General features: G+C 37.8%; 1 protein-coding gene and 1 pseudogene across 3 annotated transcripts in view; one reads left to right on the top strand and one right to left on the bottom strand.

The window, feature by feature from the left end:
- The window catches only part of FCHO2 (FCH and mu domain containing endocytic adaptor 2), a 115,601-nt gene that overhangs the window by 89,400 nt on the left and 7,291 nt on the right, over nt 1–18,910 (bottom strand). For all 3 annotated transcript variants that reach the window (XM_041765634.1, XM_041765635.1, XM_041765637.1), the window contains exon 2: nt 10,677–10,768. In XM_041765634.1, coding sequence (XP_041621568.1) covers nt 10,677–10,768 — 92 coding nt within the window. The remainder of the gene's footprint in view (nt 1–10,676; nt 10,769–18,910) is intronic.
- Nucleotides 7,781–9,442, top strand: LOC121496858 (annotated as a pseudogene).

Genomic DNA, 18,910 nt, shown 5'->3' with positions numbered 1-18,910 from the left:
TCTACATAATACTGGAACAATGGATACATACCATTATTTGTCCAAACCACATAATGTACAATACTAAGGGTGAATCTCAAGGGAAAACAATGGACTTTGGGTGATTATAATGTGCCAATGTAGGTTCATCCTTGGTAAAAAAAAAAAAAAAAAAAAATGTACCATACTCCAGAGGGGTGGGAAGATGGACAAAATAGGTGAAGGGGATTAAGAGATACAAACTTCCAGTGCACAATAAATAAATTATAGGTATGAAAAGTACAGAACTGGGGGGGCACCTGGGTAGCTCAGTGCTTGAGTGTCTGCCTTTGGCTCAGGGCGTGATCCCAGATCTCAATCCTAGGATTGAGGCCCACATATCAGGCTTCCCTCTCATGAATAAATAAAATCTTCAAAAAAAAAAAGAAAAAAGAAAAGTACAACATTGCGAACAGAGTCAACAATATTGGAATAACTTTGGATAGTGACAGAGGTAACCACACTTACAGTGGTAAGCCTTCTCTAACGTACAGAATTGCAAATTCCCTATGTTGTATGCCTGAAACTAATATAAATTTGTATGTCAACTATACATCAATTAAAATTTTTTAAATAAAAATTTTTTTAAATAAGAAATTAAAAAAAAATGTTTTAAATATACCATTCTGGTGAAGGATGTTCAAAATAGGGGAGGCTATGCATGTGTACGAGCAGAGATAAATGGGAAATCTCCATATCTTCCTCTCATTTTTGTTGTAAACCTAGGATAACCACTAAAAGAAAAAGTAAAAGAGGGTATTACTTCTAAGCTAATAGAAGAAAAGATAATTTTTTAAAAGGCCAAAAAGCAAGAAAGAAGAGGAAAAAATAAAACATAAATAGGATACATAGATAACAAATACTAAAATAACATAGAGTCTGGCAACCTACAGCACCATCAGGCAAATATGGCCCATTACACTAAGTGAAATAAGTCTGACAAATACCATAAAGTATTTCACTTATGTGAAATCTAAAAAACAAATGATCAAACAACACAAAAAAAAACATAAACAGACCTATAGATACAGAGAACAAACTGGTGATTGCCGAAGGAGAGGTAAAAGAAGGGATGAGGGGGAAAGGACAATATGGGTTAAGGAGAGGGGAAAGGGTATATAGGCTTTCACTTACGGAATGAGTAAGTCATATGAATGAAGCATACAGAGGGAATAGGGTCAAAAGTACTGTGATAGCACCGTATGGTAATAGTAGCTACACTGTGGTGAGCACAGCATGTACAGCTGTCCAATCACTATGTCATACACCTGAAACTAATGTAAACATATGTGTGAACCACACTTCAATTTAAAAAAAGAATCTGTATCCACCTACTAACATGGGTTCGAATATATAAAGCAAAAATTGACAGAAGTACATGGATAAATAGAAAAATCACAATCAAAATGAAAGATTTTCAATAGAACTCTCTTGGGAAAGGATAAAATGGGTAGGATTAAAATAAAACAAAAACCAGTAGAGATAGATTAGAACTGAACAGAATGCACAAACTTAAATACATATAGGCAACAAATACAAAATACAGCCTTTTCAGGTACATGCAGGTATTTGCCAAAATTGACTGTATCTGGTCTGTAACCTAAGTGTCAACAAATTTCAAACCACTGAAATCATACAGAGTATGTTCTCTAACTACATGTAATTAAGCATAAACAAATATATACCTTTAAAAATCACATATTTGGAATTTTAGAAATATACTTCAAAATAACCCAGAGAGGCAAGAAAAAAAGCACAAGGAAACTTAGAATATCTTTAAACAAAATATAATGAAAATCCTATTACTCAAAACTAGTGAGGCACAACAAAGCAATGTTTGAGGCAGATTTACAGACTTTAATGAATATATCAAAAATGAAAAAAGGGGGCAGCCCCGGTGGCACAGCGGTTTGGCGCCGCCTGCAGGGTGTGATCCTAGAGACCCGGGATCAAGTCCCATGTCAGGCTCCCTGCATGGAGCCTGCTTCTCCCTCTGCCCGTGTCTCCGCCTCTCTCTCTCTGTGTGTCTCTCATGAATAAATAGATAAGATCTTAAAAAAAAAAAAAAAAAAGAAGAAAAGAAAAGAAAAAAGGTTGGGATGCCTGGCTGGCTCAGTTGGTGAAGTGTGCAACTCTTGATCCCGGGGTTGTGAGTTTGAGTCCCACGTTGGGTATAGAGATTACTTAAAACAATAAAATCTTTGGGATATCTGGATGGCTCAGCAGTTGAGCCTTTGGCCCAGGGCAAGATCCTGGAGTCCCGGGATCTAGTCCTGCACTGGGCTCCCTGCCTGGAGCCTATTTCTCCCTCTGCCTATGTCTCTGCCTCTCTCTGTGTGTCTCTCATGAATAAATAAAATCTTTTAAAAAATAAAAATAAAATCTTAAAAAAAAAGATGAAGGGATCCCTGGGTGGCGCAGCGGTTTGGCGCCTGCCTTTGGCCCAGGGCGCGATCCTCGAGGCCCAGGATCATATCCCACATCGAGCTCCCTGCATGGAGCCTGCTTCTCTCTCTGTCTATGTCACTGCCTCTCTCTCTCTGTATGACTATCATAAATAAATAAAAATTAAAAAAAAAAAAAACAAGAAAAACCAAAAAAAAAAAGATGAAAAAAGGCTGAAAATCATTGTCAAACATCTGTCTCAAAATTAGAAAAACAGCAAATTGAACACAAAGTAAAAGGAAATAAGGAACAGAAAGTTAATGAAATAGAAAATAAATATACAAAAAGGGTCAGCAGAGCCAAAAGTTACTTTTTTATACAAATTATTAAACCAACAAGCAACAAATGAAACTGATCATAAAATATAGAGAAGGCACAAATAACCAAAATCAGGAATGAAAAGGGGACATCTAGTACAGATCCAGCACACATTTATAAAGTTCATAAAAGGGAGCACCTGGCTGGTTCAGTCAGCGCGCGCAACTCTCTATCTCAAGGTCATGAGTTTCAAGCCTCCTGTTGGGCACAGACCTACTTAAAAATAAATAGACAAATAAATAAATAAAAATAAAAGTCCGGGGATCCCTGGTTGGTTCAGCGGTTTGGAGCCTGCCTTTGGTCCAGGACATGATCCTGGAGTCCCGGGATCGAGTCCCACATCAGGCTCCCTGCATGGAGCCTGCTTCTCCCTCTGCCTATGTCTCTGCCTCTCGCTCTCTCTGTGTCTCTCATGAATAAATAAATAAAATCTTTAAAAAATAAAAATAAAATAAATAAAATAAATAAAAATAAAAGTCAATAAGAGGACATTAAGAGTAAGTTTTTTCTAACAAATCTGAAAATGTAGATGAGGGATACCTGGCTGGCTCAGTCAGTAGATCATGCAACTCTTGATCTCAGGGTCATGGGTTCAAGACCCATTTTGGGCATGTAGCCTACTTAAAATAAAAATAAAATAAAAAATTTTTTAAATGTAGATGAAGGCAGCCTGGGTGGCTCAGTGTTTTAGTGCCTGCCTTCAGCCCAGGGCGTGATCCTGGAGACCTGGGATCGAGTCCCACGTCGGGCTCCCTCCGTGGAGTCTGCTTCTCCCTCTGCCTGTGTCTCTGCCCCTCTCTCTCTCTGTCTCTCATGAATAAATAAATAAAATCTTTAAAAAAAAGAAAGAAAATGTAGATGAAATAATTCCTTAAAAATATAACTTATCAGGGTGCCCAGGTGGCTCAGTCAGTTGAACAGCAGACTCTTGATTTTGGCTCAGGTCATGGTCTCAGGATTATGGGATGGAGCCAGCCACCCTACATACACACTCAGCAGAGAGTCCACTTCTCTCCTTCTCCTTCCGTCCCTCCCCTCATTCATGCGTGCACACATCTTCCCTAAAATAAATAAATCTTTAGGTGTATATATGTAAAACTTGTCAAACTCATCGAAAAACTGAAATATCTGAGTAATCCTGTAAGGACTGAAGAAATTAAGTATGTAATTTGAAACATTCCTAGAAAGATGATTCTACCAGCAAAATCTATGAAATACATAAAGAAGAAACTATAATATTCCACAAATATTTTCAAAGAATAAAAAAATGAGATATACTCCCAATTCATTGTATAAGGTCAACTAATCTGGATACCAAAACCTAAGAAGAGTTAGATAAAGGAATTTTTCAGGCCACTATTTATCACAAATATAGATGCTAAAATCCTAAATAAAACAGCAAAGTGATCCACTAATATACAAAAATGATAATATATAAGGACAGCCCGGGTAGTTCAGCAGTTTTGCACCGCCTTCAGCTCATGGCCGAGTCCTGGGATCCAGTCCCGCATCGGGCTCCCTGCATGAAGCCTGCTTCTCCCTCTGCCTGTGTCTCTGCCCCCCACCTCTCTGTGTCTCTCATTAATGAATAAATAAAATCTTTAAAAATGATAATATATCTCCCCCAAGTTGAGTTTTTATCAGGAATAAGAAGTTAGTCTAACATTTTAACTTCAGTGTAATTCAGTTCTTAACGAGATGCCTGGGTGGCTCAGTGGTTGAGCGTCTGCCTTTGGCTTAAGGCATGATCCCACAGTCCTGGGATCGAGTCCCACGTCCGGCTCCCTGCATAGAGCCTATTTCTCCCTCTGCCTGTGTCTCTACCTCTCTCTGTTTCTTATGAATAAATAAAATCCTAAAAAAAAAAAAAAATCAGCTTTTAACAAGGAGGAAAAAAAGAAAAAAAATCTTAATAGATACATGAAAAGCATTTGATCAAAGTCAACAACCATTCATAATTTTTTAAAAAAAGTAGAAAACAGTAAACAAATGGGAATTTCCATTATCTGATTAACAGTAAGGAAAGAAGCAGAATAAATATATCATATTTAAAAGTGAAACGTAAAAAAAAAAATAAATAAAATAAAAAAATAAAAGTGAAATGTAAGGGGCACCTGGGTGGCTCAGTCGGTTAAGTGTTTGACTCTTGATCTCAGCTCAGGTCTTGATCTCAGGGTTATGAGTTCAAGCCCCATGTTGGGCTCCACATGAAGCCTATTAAAAAAAAAAAAGAGTGGGGGCAACTGGGTGGCTCAGTTGGTTGGGGATCTCCCTTTGGCTCGGGTCATGATCTCAGAGTCCTGGGATTGAGCTCCATATTGGGCTCCCTGCTCAGAGGGGAGTCTGCTTCTTCCTCCTCCTCTGCCCCTCTTCCTGCTCATGCTCTGTTTCTCTCAAATAAACAAATAAAATCTTTAAAAAATATAGTGAAATAAATATGAGACTAGGAACAGGACCAGATGCCTGCCATCATCATTTCTATTCAGCATTATACCTGAGGTATTAGCCAGTATGGTAAGTCAAGAAAAACCAAAAGGTATGAGGAGTGGAAAGGGATATACAAAACTGTCATTTTGTACAAGATGATTATAAACACAGAAAATCCCAAACAATCTACAGATAAATTGTCAGAATAAGCAAAGACTAACAGATTGCTGGGCACAAAGTCAATATATAAAAATCAAGTACATTTATATATAAATTTGCAACACCGGGCAGCCCAGGTGGCTCAGCGATTTGGCACCACCTTTGGCCCAGGATGGGACCCTGGAGACCTGGGATCGAGTCCCACATTGGGCTCCCTACATGGAACCTGCTTCTCCCTCTGTCTAAGTCTTTCCCTCTCTTTCTCTCTGTCTCTCATGAATAAATAAGATCTTTTAAAAAAATGAATTTGCAACACCTTACCAACAAACTGCTTTCATCCAAAATATCTAAAGAGCTCCTTCAATTTATTCTTTAAAGAGGGGGAGGAGAACAAGAAAAAAAAAACACCAGAAATGAACAGGGGGGCGTCCGGGTGACTCAGCTGGCTGAATGTCCCACTCTTGCTTCCAGCTCAGGTCATGATCTCATGGATCCTGGGATCCAGCCCTGCACTGGATCCACACTCAGCAGGGAGTCTGCTTGAGGAGTCTATCCCTCTTGCTCTTTCCCACACTGCATGTGTGTGTGTGTGTGTGTGTGTGTGCCCACTCTCTCTCCCTCTCTCAAATAAATACTTTATTAAAAAAAGAGATAGAGGGATCCCTGGGTGGCGCAGCGGTTTGGCGCCTGCCTTTGGCCCAGGGCGCGATCCTGGAGACCCAGGATCGAATCCCACGTCAGGCTCCCGGTGCATGGAGCCTGCTTCTCCCTCTGCCTGTGTCTCTGGCTCTGTCTCTGCCTGTGTCTCTGGCTCTGTCTCTCCTTCTATCTCTCAAGAATAAATAAATAAAATCTTTAAAAAAAAAAAAAAAAGAGATAGAGGTACTTCATAAAACAGGAAATGCAAATGACCAATAAACATATGAAAGGATGCTCAAGCTCATTATCGATCAAGAAAATGCGAGTTAAAATCACAATGAGCAGGCTCCCTACATGGAGCCTACTTCTCCCTCCACCTGTGTCTCTGCCTCTCTCTCTTCCTGTGTCTCTATGAATAAATAAAATCTTTTTAAAAAATTAATTAAATAAAATAAAATCACAATGAGATACAGGTATCCCTCACCATCTAGAAGTTCAGCCTTCCCATGAAACCTTTCAAAAGCCAATGGCATAAAGCAAAGAAGCAATTACCATTAATTTATATGGAAAAATTTCTGAGCTTTACTGGACCCAAAAATACCCCTCTTAGGCTTTTCTGATACTGCAGGACACATCTTGCTAACAGATGCACAAAATAAACTGAGGTAAGGCACAGATGCTCACACAGTTCAAAACTACAGCAGCTTGATGCTGAGATGCTGAGCACAGTTCGAAAGGAAGAAGCCTGGCAGTGGCACTTTCATTGTGTGCACTGCCTCCAGAAAGGCTCACTGCAAAACAAACGCCAAATGCTATTTTCTCATTTCGATATTTTGCAAAAACCCAAATCCTCTTCAGATTTTTCCCAGTTAGCAAAAAAAGGCACTAATGTCGATATTTCCTAAGCGCAAAATGACGTAACACAAACCTCTGAAAAGTGAGGGAAACATGTACTACTACTTATCAGAATGATTCAAATTAAAAGACGAGCAATACCAAGTGGCAATGAGGACATGGAATGACTAGAACTCTGAAACAAGGTTGCTGCTGGTGTAAACTGGTACAATCGCCCTGGAAAATTCTTTGGCATTGCCTACAACAGTTACACATACAAAACTCTATGACCTGGCAATTCTACTCTAGGGCATATACCTAATATAAATATGTGTGGCAAGACCCATGTGCAAGAATATTCAAAGCAAAGTTACTTGTAATAGCAAAAACTAGAAATAACCCAAATTACCAAGCGGGCCTAGCCACAAAATAGCTTTATTCAAATCAAATTACCTTGATTTTTTTTTTAAGATTTTTTTTAAAGATTTTATTTATTCATGAGACACACAGAGAGGGAGAGAGAGAGAGACAGGGAGAGACACAGGCAGAGGGAGAATCAGGCTCCATGCAGGGAGCCCGATGTGGGACTCGATCCCGGAACTCCAGGATCATGCCCTGAACCGAAGGCAGGTGCTTAACTGCTGAGCCATCCAGGCATCCCATATCTCAGTCTTAAAGACAACACATTTTAGAAATTTGCAGATTTTCAAAATACATACTTCTTTAAAATAAAACTCAGAGGGGCACATGCCTGGCTCAGCTGATAGAGCATGCAACTCTTGATCTCAGGGTTGTGAGTTCAAGCCCCACATTGGGTGTGGAGCCCACTTAAAATCTAAATCAATCAATCATAATTAAACTACAAATTCAAAAACCTTAGGCTTTTCAAATTATTTTAGCATGTTTCATGATGTTTGTTTAAAATGGTAATATTTGGCAGATGGTGGCCACGGAGGGGGTGGGGGAGGCTGTGCAGGGCAGCAAGTCCTGCCGGAGCCAGAGCTGGAGCCCCAGCCGCCCCAGTACCAGCCCCAGCCGCAGGAAGAAGCCATGCAGCTGAGCTGGGATAAGCGGTGGCATCCCCCATGGACGACACGTTCCTAAGCCTGGACTCGCCCACCTATGTCCTGTACAGGCCCAGAACAGAATGGGCTGATAGAGATACAGTGCCGCAGAACGATGGCCCCAATCCAGTGGTCCGGATCATTTATAGTGAAAAATTTAGAGATGTGTATGATTATTTCCGGATCATTCTGCAGTGTGATGAAAGAAGTGAACGAGCTTTTAAAGTCAGCAGAGATGCTACTGAGTTAAATGCAGCCAATTATACAGTGTGGCATTTTCGGAGAGTTCTCTTGAAATCACTTCAAAAGCATCTAAATGAAGAAATGAACTACATCACTGCAATAATTGAGAAACAGCCCCAAAACTATCAAGTTTGGCATCACAGGCGAGTATTAATGGAATGGCTACAAGATCCATCTCAGGAGCTTGAGTTTATTGCTGATATTCTTATCAGGATGCAAAGAATTACCAAGCCTGGCAACATCGACAATGGGTTATCCAGGAATTTAAACTGGGATAATAAGCTGCAGTACATAGACCAGGTTCCTTTTTTTTTTTTTTAAGATTTTATTTACTTATTCATGAGAGACACAGAGAGAGAGAGGCAAAGACACAGGCAGAGGGAGAAGCAGGCTCCCTGTGGGGAGCCTGATGTGAGACTCAATCCCAGGACCCCGGGGTCATGGCCTGAGCTGAAGGCAGACGCTCAACTGCTGAGCCACCAAGGCACCCCTGTAGACCAGGTTCTTAAAGAGGATGTAATAACTCTGTTTGGAACCAAAGATATTTCATAATTTTTTTAAAGACTTTATTTATTTATTCATGAGATACACAGAGAGAGGGAGAGAGAGGCAGAGAGAGAAGCAGGTTCCACGCACGGAGCCCGACGTGGGACTCGATCCCGGGACTCCAGGATCACACCCTGGGCCAATCGCAGGCGCCAAACCGTTGAGCCACCCAGGGATCCCCTACTTCACAATTTCTAACACCACTGGCTACAATGATAGTGCTATGCTGGAGAGGGAAGTCCAGTACACTCTGGAAATGATCAAACCAGTACCACATAATGAGAGTGCACGCAACTATTTGAAAGGGATTGTACAGGATCCTGGTCTTTCCAAATATCCCAATCGTTAAACCAGTGATTTGATTTTCAACCAAGTCATAGTTCCCCCTACCTGATTGCCTTTCTCATGGACATCTATGAAGACATGCTAGAAAACTAATGTGACAAGGAGAACAATCTCAATAAAGCATTAGAGTTGTGTGAAATTCTAGCTAAAGAAAAGGACTCTATAAGAAAGGAATATTGGGAGATATACTGGAAGATCCCTTCAAAGCAAACACAGCACAGAGTAACCCACCAACAAATGTACAGCAATAACACCATCTGGAAGAACTCAATGGAATCCTTTTATTTTTTTAAGAGACTCTAATGCAGGAGTTTAAAGCGATCATTCCCCAGGATCCCTGGGAGGCGCAGCAGTTTGGCGCCTGCCTTTGGCCCAGGGCGCGATCCTGGAGACCCGGGATCAAATCCCACGTCGGGCTCCCGGTGCATGGAGCCTGCCTCTCCCTCTGCCTGTGTCTCTGCCTCTCTCTCTCTCTATCATAAATAAATTAAAATTAAAATTTTTTAAAAAAAGTGATCATTCCCTTTGCCTGTGCTGTAAAACGTGCATTGCACAGGTATTGCTGTTTAACAAGAACTAAGCATGATGCTCCTTGGGTGCTGCTGCTATTCAGACTAGCAACTGATTATTTTAAAGTAAGGTAAATTGTGGGGAGGGAGGGAAGTTCCTTCCCATGAAGGAACTTTTAAAGTCTTATCAAGGGGCAGCCCAAGTGGCTCAGCGGTTTAGCGCCGCCATTAGCCCAGGGCCTGATCCTGGAGACCGGGGATCAAGTCCCACATCAGGCTCCCTGCATGGAGCCTGCTTCTCCCTCTGCCTGTGTCTCTGCCTCTCTCTCTCTCTCTTCCTCTCTGTCTCTCATGAATAAATAAATTAAATATTTTTAAAAAAAAAAGTCTCATCAACATTTACTCTAATCCCTTAGCATCAGCTCCTCCCTATTTGCAGCACTAATGAATGCAGGTAACTTGTATGTAACAGATATAAGGCAACTTAAATTTGGGTTCAGGAAGCAGGGAACGCAACTGTTACATTAGAGCTGCTATGCCACACTTACAGTATCTTGCTTTCACTGTAACCAACTAATGCCAAAAGAATGCTTTTGTAATAAAATTATAGATGTATCCCAAAACTTGAAAAAAATAAAATAAAATGGAGTATTTTATCCTGCAAAATTCCTCCATTTTTCTATTGTATCACCTTGCTAGTAATAGTAAATTCAATGAAAAATATGTAGAAATTTTCAAACAGTGAATACAAAACAGGAGTTCAGCAATGCTACTTGAAACTATCACGTAAATGTATAGACACCAGATAACCACACTACTTTAAAATGTAACTATAATAATATACTTTTCAAGAGTGTACTTGATAATTTTAAGCCAGATCTAACTAAAATATCCTGGACAGCTCAGTTGGCTAAGTGTCTGATTCTTGATTTTAGCTCAGGTTGTGATCCCAGGGTCTTGGGATTGAGTTCCACCTCTGGCTCCATGCTGGGAGCCTGCTTAAGATTCTCTCCCTAACCCCGTGCCCACTAAAGCACCCCTGTCTCTCTCAAAAAAAATGTTTTTTCTCATTTATATTCTAAAATTTAACTAGATGAATTGTTAAATTACTTATTTAAAAAATACATACCTTTCTCTCACAAAATCTGCTAGTTCTTTTGTTGATATCTGTCCATGTTTCATATTATGGTACAGGACATCAAAGCCACTATTTTTTTCCCCCTAAAATTGAAAAAGATTTTTAGTTTAATGACAACAAATAAAGATTAAAATGACTTAAGAATAACCCTATACTAACCAATATGCAATTCTAATATGCAGGTGAGCTACTTCTCTTTAACTGAACCACTGTTGCTCATTGTATGACTTTAAACTGTATCAAAGGAATACTACACAGTTTGACAAAGTTTAAAATTTACTATATATATATATATACACACACATTAAACATACATGAACACATTCTATAATCACTTATGACTATATTAATGGAATTAGGTCTGAAATTTTAAAAAAATAACATGCAGTGTAATTTAGAAAAGATAACCATAGATCTTTTTAAATACATGACCAAAGCCCATTTCAATTCCTTTAATACACATTAAGGGATTCCTGATTATTGACTTCTGAGTCACAAGAGCCTATTATTAGTCACTTAAGCATTCAATACCACAAAATGCTTTATAATAGCTAACATAAATCTTTTAGTAAACTTAAACAACTTGAGAAGTGAGAAAGGAGATAAAATTTTAACAAAAGAGCAGTAACAGTCATTGGTTAATCCTCAACTAATGAGAAATTAACAGAACAAGACCACTACACAACCCTAGAAAACCTTTACTGCCATTTTTTCCAATAAATGCTAAATTAGTAAGTCATAGGGAAGAAGACAGAAATATCAATTTTATAAATGAAATAAGACTATTAATAAACTAAGCTAAACTAAACTCTCTTTACAATTAGTAGTTTTTCTTCCATGAAAATAATGAATTCAATGTATTTGTTGGAAATAGCAATACAATAAGAAGTACACAATATGAAACCTAATTTTTTTACAGTTCACCAAAAACAGGAAACCTATTTTAAGAACTTCCAGTTATGCTGAAGGAATCCTTAACAAACTTGTAAACTAATATAGAAATAGTAATTATTTTGCCGTATATACAATAAATTAAAATGTGGTATTTGTAATGAGATAATATAGACAATATACTCAGCATTCTGAACATCCATTTCTATTTACCAATAAGAACACAACATAAAAACACAGACTAATGAATCCAAACATATCCATTTGGCTCCTATTTTTCATTTTTAAGATCAAAAACTTATTATCTAACTTTGCTTTTCTTCTATCTGTAGGTTTTTCATGGAAATTTATCCTAGCCGAAAGAAGACTATTCTCTGAGGTAACCATTATTACTAGTTTATATAAGCAAGCAAAAATACATCATCATGCAGATTAGTATGTAAAGCTGCAGACAAAATAATAAAGGGCCTGAATCCTCAAAGGGATGAATTTTATTACTTGAATATAATACATAAATTTACACGTAATTAGACTATCCACCAATTCCCAGTATAGCCCTGAACCCTAAAAAAAAAAAATCAAATCTAAATACTAAAACCATAAAATCAAAGTCTGAAGCTCTCACACCCCAAAATTCTTACTGGACATCTACTAGTTCTCATTTGCACAAAATCTAACAATCAGGGGGGCACCTGGTGGCTGAGTTGTTCAAGTATCTGCCTTCAGCTCAGGTTCTGATCTCAGGGTCCTGGGATAAAGCCCCACTTCCCGGCTCCCTACTCAGCAGGGAGTCTGCTTCTCCACCACCCACTCATGCTCTTGTGCTCTCTCAAATAAATAAATAAAAATCTTCTTAAAAAAAAAATCTAACAAGTCAGGCTACCTGGGTTCCCAATATGCATTATGCATATTCAAATTAGAAATAAGGTGGGAGTAAAGGGCTATTCAAAACAGGCACAGGGACTATTAAAAATACTATTTACCAGGCTTACAAGAGAAAGAAAAAAATCTTTTTTTTAAAGGAGCTAAGAACTTTGAGACCATCTAGTAATTCGGGCAATAAAGTCCTGAGTGTTTCTGCTTCACTGTTACAGTATCAGAAACATTAAACAATTAAGAAAAGGTTAAATTATATTCAGAAATTAAGAAGTCTTTGCAAGAGTAAGCTCTTTATTAGAGAACTTCAGATATCCAAAGAACACATTAGTTCTGGAGGATTATTTATTTCATACAATACAATAAGGAAATGAGGATTATTTATTTAGTACAACAACAGTACTACAGCAGCAATAATACACCCTAGGAAACAGTACTAGCTATTCCATCTTTCAGGTCTTCATTTGGAAAGACAAAGAAAACTCATTCTAATAAGGATGTGATACAGAAGAAGCCTGCCTCAAAAGGCACTAACAGGGCAGCCCGGGTGGCTCAGCAATTTAGCGCCACCTTCAGCCCAGGGTGTGATCCTGGAGACAGGGGATCGAGTACCACGTCGGGCTTCCCTGCCTGGAGCCTGCTTCTCCCTCTGCCTGTGTCTCTGCCTCTCTGTCTCTCATGAATAAATAAATACAAAAAAATCTTAAAAAAAAAATGTTCCTAACATTAGATTATTTTTGGCTGTCATGGTAATTGTATCTTGCTTTTTTCCATTGATTAAAAAGGCGGTGCTAAACTGCTGAGCCACCCAGGCTGTCCCTGTTAGGAACAATTTAAATGTCCATCAACCAGTAACTAAAAAGACAAAACGGGGTATACCCATAAAATGGAATATAATTCAGCAATAAAAACGAACACTGATGCATGAGACTTAACATCATAAACACTTCACGAAGTTAAAGAAGTCAGACACAAGAGACCACATACTGTAGAATTCCATTTATATGAAATGTCCAGAATAAGCAAATATGCTGAGATAGAAAGTAGATGAGTGGGTTGCTAGGGAGAGGGGTTGTGACAAAAGGTACAGGTTTTCTTTTTGAGATAATGAAAAAGTTTTAAAACTGACTATGATGATGGATGCAAATATCGCTATTACGCAAAACCACTGAACTGTACACTTTAAGTGAACTGCATAATATGTAAAATATATCACAATAAATTTGTCAAAGGTGCAAGCGGTATTTTTATCCATTTCAATCAATAAACTTTTGCAGAGAAATCTGCAGTATTAACTGACAAAAGCAGCTATTAACACCATTGCTGGTACAAGGAAGACAATTATTTTGAAGATTTACACTAAGATAGGATTTTTTATGGGCTGGTCTCAATGCACTTTGCAAAGAGCATTGACACTTACATAAAAGTCCAATGACTGTGGCCTGGGGTAAACAAAATCTTGTTATAATCTGATATAAACAAGTCTTAAAAATCTTTGAAATAATTCCTAATATGAAGTAGGAAAAAAAATCTTATCCTTTGAAGATGTTCAGTACAGAACTGTACAAGTCCTTTAAGAAAACACTAACTTCAGGCGCCTGGGTGGTTCAGTCGGTTAAGCGTCTGCCTTCAGCTCACGTCATGAACCCGGGGTCCTGGGACTGAGCCCCACTTGGGGCTCCCTGCTCAACCAGGAGTCTGCTTTTCCCTCTCCCTTCGCCCCTCCTGATGCTCATGTACTCACTCACTCTCTCTCAGTCTCTCGTTCCCTCAAATAAATAAAATATTAAAAAAAAAGAAAAAAGAAAAACCACAAACTTCTCAGGATGTATTGTTTCCCATACTTACCACACTCTAATTTGACTACACTTAACAATTTGATGTTTATCAATCCAGATTCCTTTTCCCATACATATAGTAACAAGTTAACATGTTAACTTTTTATTATGAAAATGAGATCACACTATGCATAGTTTTGCATTAGAATTATCAATTAAACTGAAATTTAGCTAAAAAGATAATTAAGTTATAAGTAAGGTCACAAAGTCATTGGAAACATTCAGATTTTTTTTTCCACCGTAATTTAGAATCCACAAGTAAGACATACTTGAAATTTCAAGTTAAAAAGTCTGAATACATCATCATACCTATTTTGGAAACTCAAAGGTATCTTCTTCTGGTTGATTTTATAACATCCCTTTATACTTAAATCTTTTTAAAATAAATATAAAATACAACCCAATATCTTTTCACTTGAAGAAAAAATGCACCTCTATTAACAAAGCTGTGAAAAAAATCTAGATATAACATACCTCGGTTTTTAAGATCCATGAATAGTAATAGTGGAAAAGCACAAAGCTATAAATCCCAGTGAGTTTGGCTAATGGCCTGGAACTTCTCCTTCAAAGAACATTTTAAGAGCAAGAGTAAACTAAATACTAAAAACAAAAAGCCTGAGGTGTACTTGGGTGACTCAGTGGTTGAGCATCTCCCTTTGGCTCAGGGCGTGATCCTGGAGTTCCGGGATCGAGTCCCCATGTTGGGATCCCTGCAGGGAGCCTGCTTCTCCCTCTGCCTGTGTCTCTGTCTCTGTCACTCTCATGAATAAATAAAATCTTTAAAAAAAAAAAAAGCCTAGATATCGTTCACTTTTGATGATTCCAAGATCTGAAAAACAGGCAGAGGATAGGGTAGACTATACAATCAGACCAAAACTGAAGAGTTTATTTTTACCTTGTTCTTTTGAAAAAAATTTTTTAAAGATTTTATTTGAGAGACAGTAAGAACAAGAAAGATCAAAGAGAGAGGGGCAGAGGGAGAAGCAGACTCTCTGCTGAGCAGGGAGCCCAATGCAGGGCTCCATCCCAGGACTGGAGCTGAAGTCAGACGCTTACCTGACTGAGCCACCCAGGCGCCCCTCCTTTTTAAATTTTTAAAAGAATTTTTGGAAGGGGATCAAAGAGTCAGAAGGTGGTATCATGTGAACAGCAAATAACATGCCTAACCTTCCTCTCAACCTCAAACCGCCTCAAAGGTAATAAATAAATATCATCACTTCCTACCACTCTACATTTTCCTTTTGCTCTAGCTCTTATGTAAGCAGTTTTTCTATAAGCGAATAGCACATTTAACCACAAGTTACAATCTCTTCTTGTTAACCTTCTATTTATACATTGAAATTTTCATACATGATCATCAAAACTATACTACACAACCATTGGCAAGATGTTTTTAAAGCAGAAAACAATAATTAAAGATGTAAAATGAGCACTGCTCAGGAGTCAGAACTACTTGATACAGGTACAAAAGTCACTCAAACACATTTGTCGGTTGACTAATGGGAAGAAATCTTACTATATTTTCTAACCTCTCAGATATATTCTCTAATCTCTTCAATTAGTTAAATCCTTTAAGCCATCAAATAAATTGATATGGATTCAACAAAAATAGCAGAAGCAAAGAGTTAGGAGATAATTTGTTTCATAACTTTTAAATTTTCTGTAATATTCTATAATGAATGTTCATTAATCTCAAAATGGAAAAAAATAAATACAACATCAGCTTTCTCCAAAACTCTTCAACCTGTGCATTTAAAGTCAAAGACTACCTTCTTAAACTGACATCTTGTTCATAATAGTTAAATCTCCTCCTAATTCATAAATGAAAAAAAATTGAAAATAACCTAAATATTCAAACAGGGCATAGTTTTAAAAATTACCTCTTCATTCCATGGAAACCAATGCAAGTCACTGCAAAATATTTTCAAAGAATACTTAATCATATGACAAAAATGCTTGATGGTAATATCATTTGAAAATACCAAGCTTTAGAAAAATACAGCAGAACACACTGTGAATCTTGTATTTCTAAAGATCTTAGAGGACACATGGAAAAGCTATATATAATTTTAATTTTCTTCTGTACTCTTCTATGCTCTACCTATCACATAACAATGGTTATAATTAAATAGGAAAACCATCTTCACTGGCTCATTTCAAACAATTAAAAACTAATACTTCTTAGGATTAAGGTCCAGCATCACCAATTTGCTGTACTTACACCGCACCTTCCTATCTTTTCCCTACAGGCAACCAAACATGCTTGTCACATCTTCTGTGACCTTTATTTCTGCTGTTCCATCAAGGAGCTTGTCCCTGATAGAACTGATGGACTCGGGTGTCTTAACTTCATCACACAGTCCACCAATCACTTCTCAATTTAATCCTCTGAATCCGAATACCAGCAAAATCCTCTAGCAACTTCACCAACAGTTACCATTTTAGGTCTCAGTTGCTGTTGTACTGTTTTCGTTTATCACCCACATCTGACCAGTTTATGCTCATCTCTGTGGACCAATTGCTACATTCTTCCAACTCTAGTATTCTTTAAATTTTCCACACTAGATAAACTGGAAAAACCAAACTCATTCCCTCTACATCTCCATGGCACCATATTTCTATATGGATTTCTTAGGGTGCTTCTGTTAAATGTTTTAGAATTATAAAACCAGGAAGGATAATCTCAAAAAAAAAAATGGACTAAAAAAAGTACTTCCAAAGAGTTATGCTAACCAAATGTACAGGACAATATGAAGAATACCTTCTCCTATGCCTTTGCCTAAATAATTTAAGTAGTTCTGAAAGGATTAGAGCATTCAAGATTTAGTGTGTAGGGTAGAAAAGAATCCAGACAGCAAATTTTTATCCGTTCCATGTCAATGTTAAAGTCTTTCCCCCGAGTTGAACTTAAGCAGACTCAATCGGTATCAATTTCTCACTTTCAAATTTCTCCTACAGGTAAGGCAAAAATACAAAACAAACCACCATTCCACTCCCTGAAAATTTTAAGGACCTCACAATTAAATTTATTGCCATCTAAAAGACTATGATTTATAATGTCTACCTGTCAAGTCTACTTGAACCAACTTAGATGAATGTGGTAGTTTGCATGTTCCTAGCTTGTTGCAGCTGAAAATAATTTGGGCATGGCTAACTGGCTAACAATTATACAAGATCACATTTTCATTTAGTTTATATAATTTGCTTGTGTATGCAGAGATCATCTCTGGAAATTTCTTATTCTTATTTCTTATAAGAAATTGGTAACAAAAAAGAAAAAAAAAAAAAAAGAAATTGGTAACAGTTATGGCCTTGATGGAGATCTTAATGGCTGGGGTACAAAAATATAAAAATAAAAAAGGATTTAGGCACTTTTTGAATACTGAACCATGTAAATTTTGCAAATCTGTTAATTAATGTATATGTAAATATACATACACATAGACTTTTTAAATTTCAGCAGACCACCCAATGGGATATAATAAGCAGTATTTGAAATTTTCAAGTAATAAAAAAAAAGTCTATATTCTGGGTTTTTATAATCACCTCAACTAATTTTCTAAAAATATATATATTTAAATTTGCATATGGATATATCCCCAAGAATATGTGTGTGTATGCATTTAAGTCTCTCATCTAGAATACTAAATTTAGATTGAGAAAATCAAGCAAAGGGTACACCTGGGTGGCTCAGTCCATTAAACCTCTACCTTCTGCTCAGGTCATGATCCCAGGGCCCTGGGATACAGCCCTGCATAGGGCTCTCTGCTTAGTGGGAAGCCTGCTTCTCCCTCTGCCCTTCCCCGTTGCTGGTGATCTCTCTCTCTCTCAAAAAAATAAAAATCTTAAAAAAAAAATCAAGCAAAAATATAATGTTCCACATTCCAAAGTCCTATTACTAGCAATTCCACGCTTTAAAAAAATTTTAATCCTCTCAATTTATCCATGTAAATAATAGATCAACTTTTGGGTATATAACCAAGTGCTCCAAATTTATTTAGAAGTAAAACATGACAATACCAGTGAAATCAACAGACTGGAAAGAGACTTCTGTACTGGTTAAACAATTAAAAAAATAAGGACAAGAAACACAGAAGTACTTCAGGATAAAAAACACCCAAGATAATTATTTCGTTCTTTTTTTTAAAGATTGTATTTATTTATTCCTGAGAGACAGAGAGAGAGAGAGAGAGAGAGAGGCAGAGACACAGGCAGAGGGAGAAGCAGGCTTCCTGCAGGGAGCCTGATGCGGGACTCGATCCCTGGACCTTGGGGTCACGCCCTGAGCTGAAGGCAGACACTCAACCGCTAAGCCCAAGTGCCCCTAATTATTTCATTCTTGATGTGCTGACTGGAAATAATCTTTGGAAAAGGTCACCTAAACTAAAAATGTCAGTTCAATACAATGTGATATATGCTAAAGAATTTATAGAGATCAGGACTACTATGCAAAATGAGATTTATAAGGTATTTAAATCAGCTACATTGTATTTTTTTCCCTTCAAATAATTATCACCAGGGCGTCTGGGTGGCTTAGCGGTTGAGCGTCTGCCTTCGACCCAGGGCGTGACTCCGGGGTCCCGGGATTGAGTCCTGCAGCGGGCTCCCTACAGGGAGCCT

The sequence above is a fragment of the Vulpes lagopus genome, chromosome 8 (assembly GCF_018345385.1).
Source record: "Vulpes lagopus strain Blue_001 chromosome 8, ASM1834538v1, whole genome shotgun sequence".
In the NCBI taxonomy this organism is placed as follows: Eukaryota; Metazoa; Chordata; class Mammalia; order Carnivora; family Canidae; genus Vulpes; species Vulpes lagopus.
Note: the sequence above shows the minus strand (reverse complement) of the source record. Positions and strands in the feature narration are given on the sequence as shown.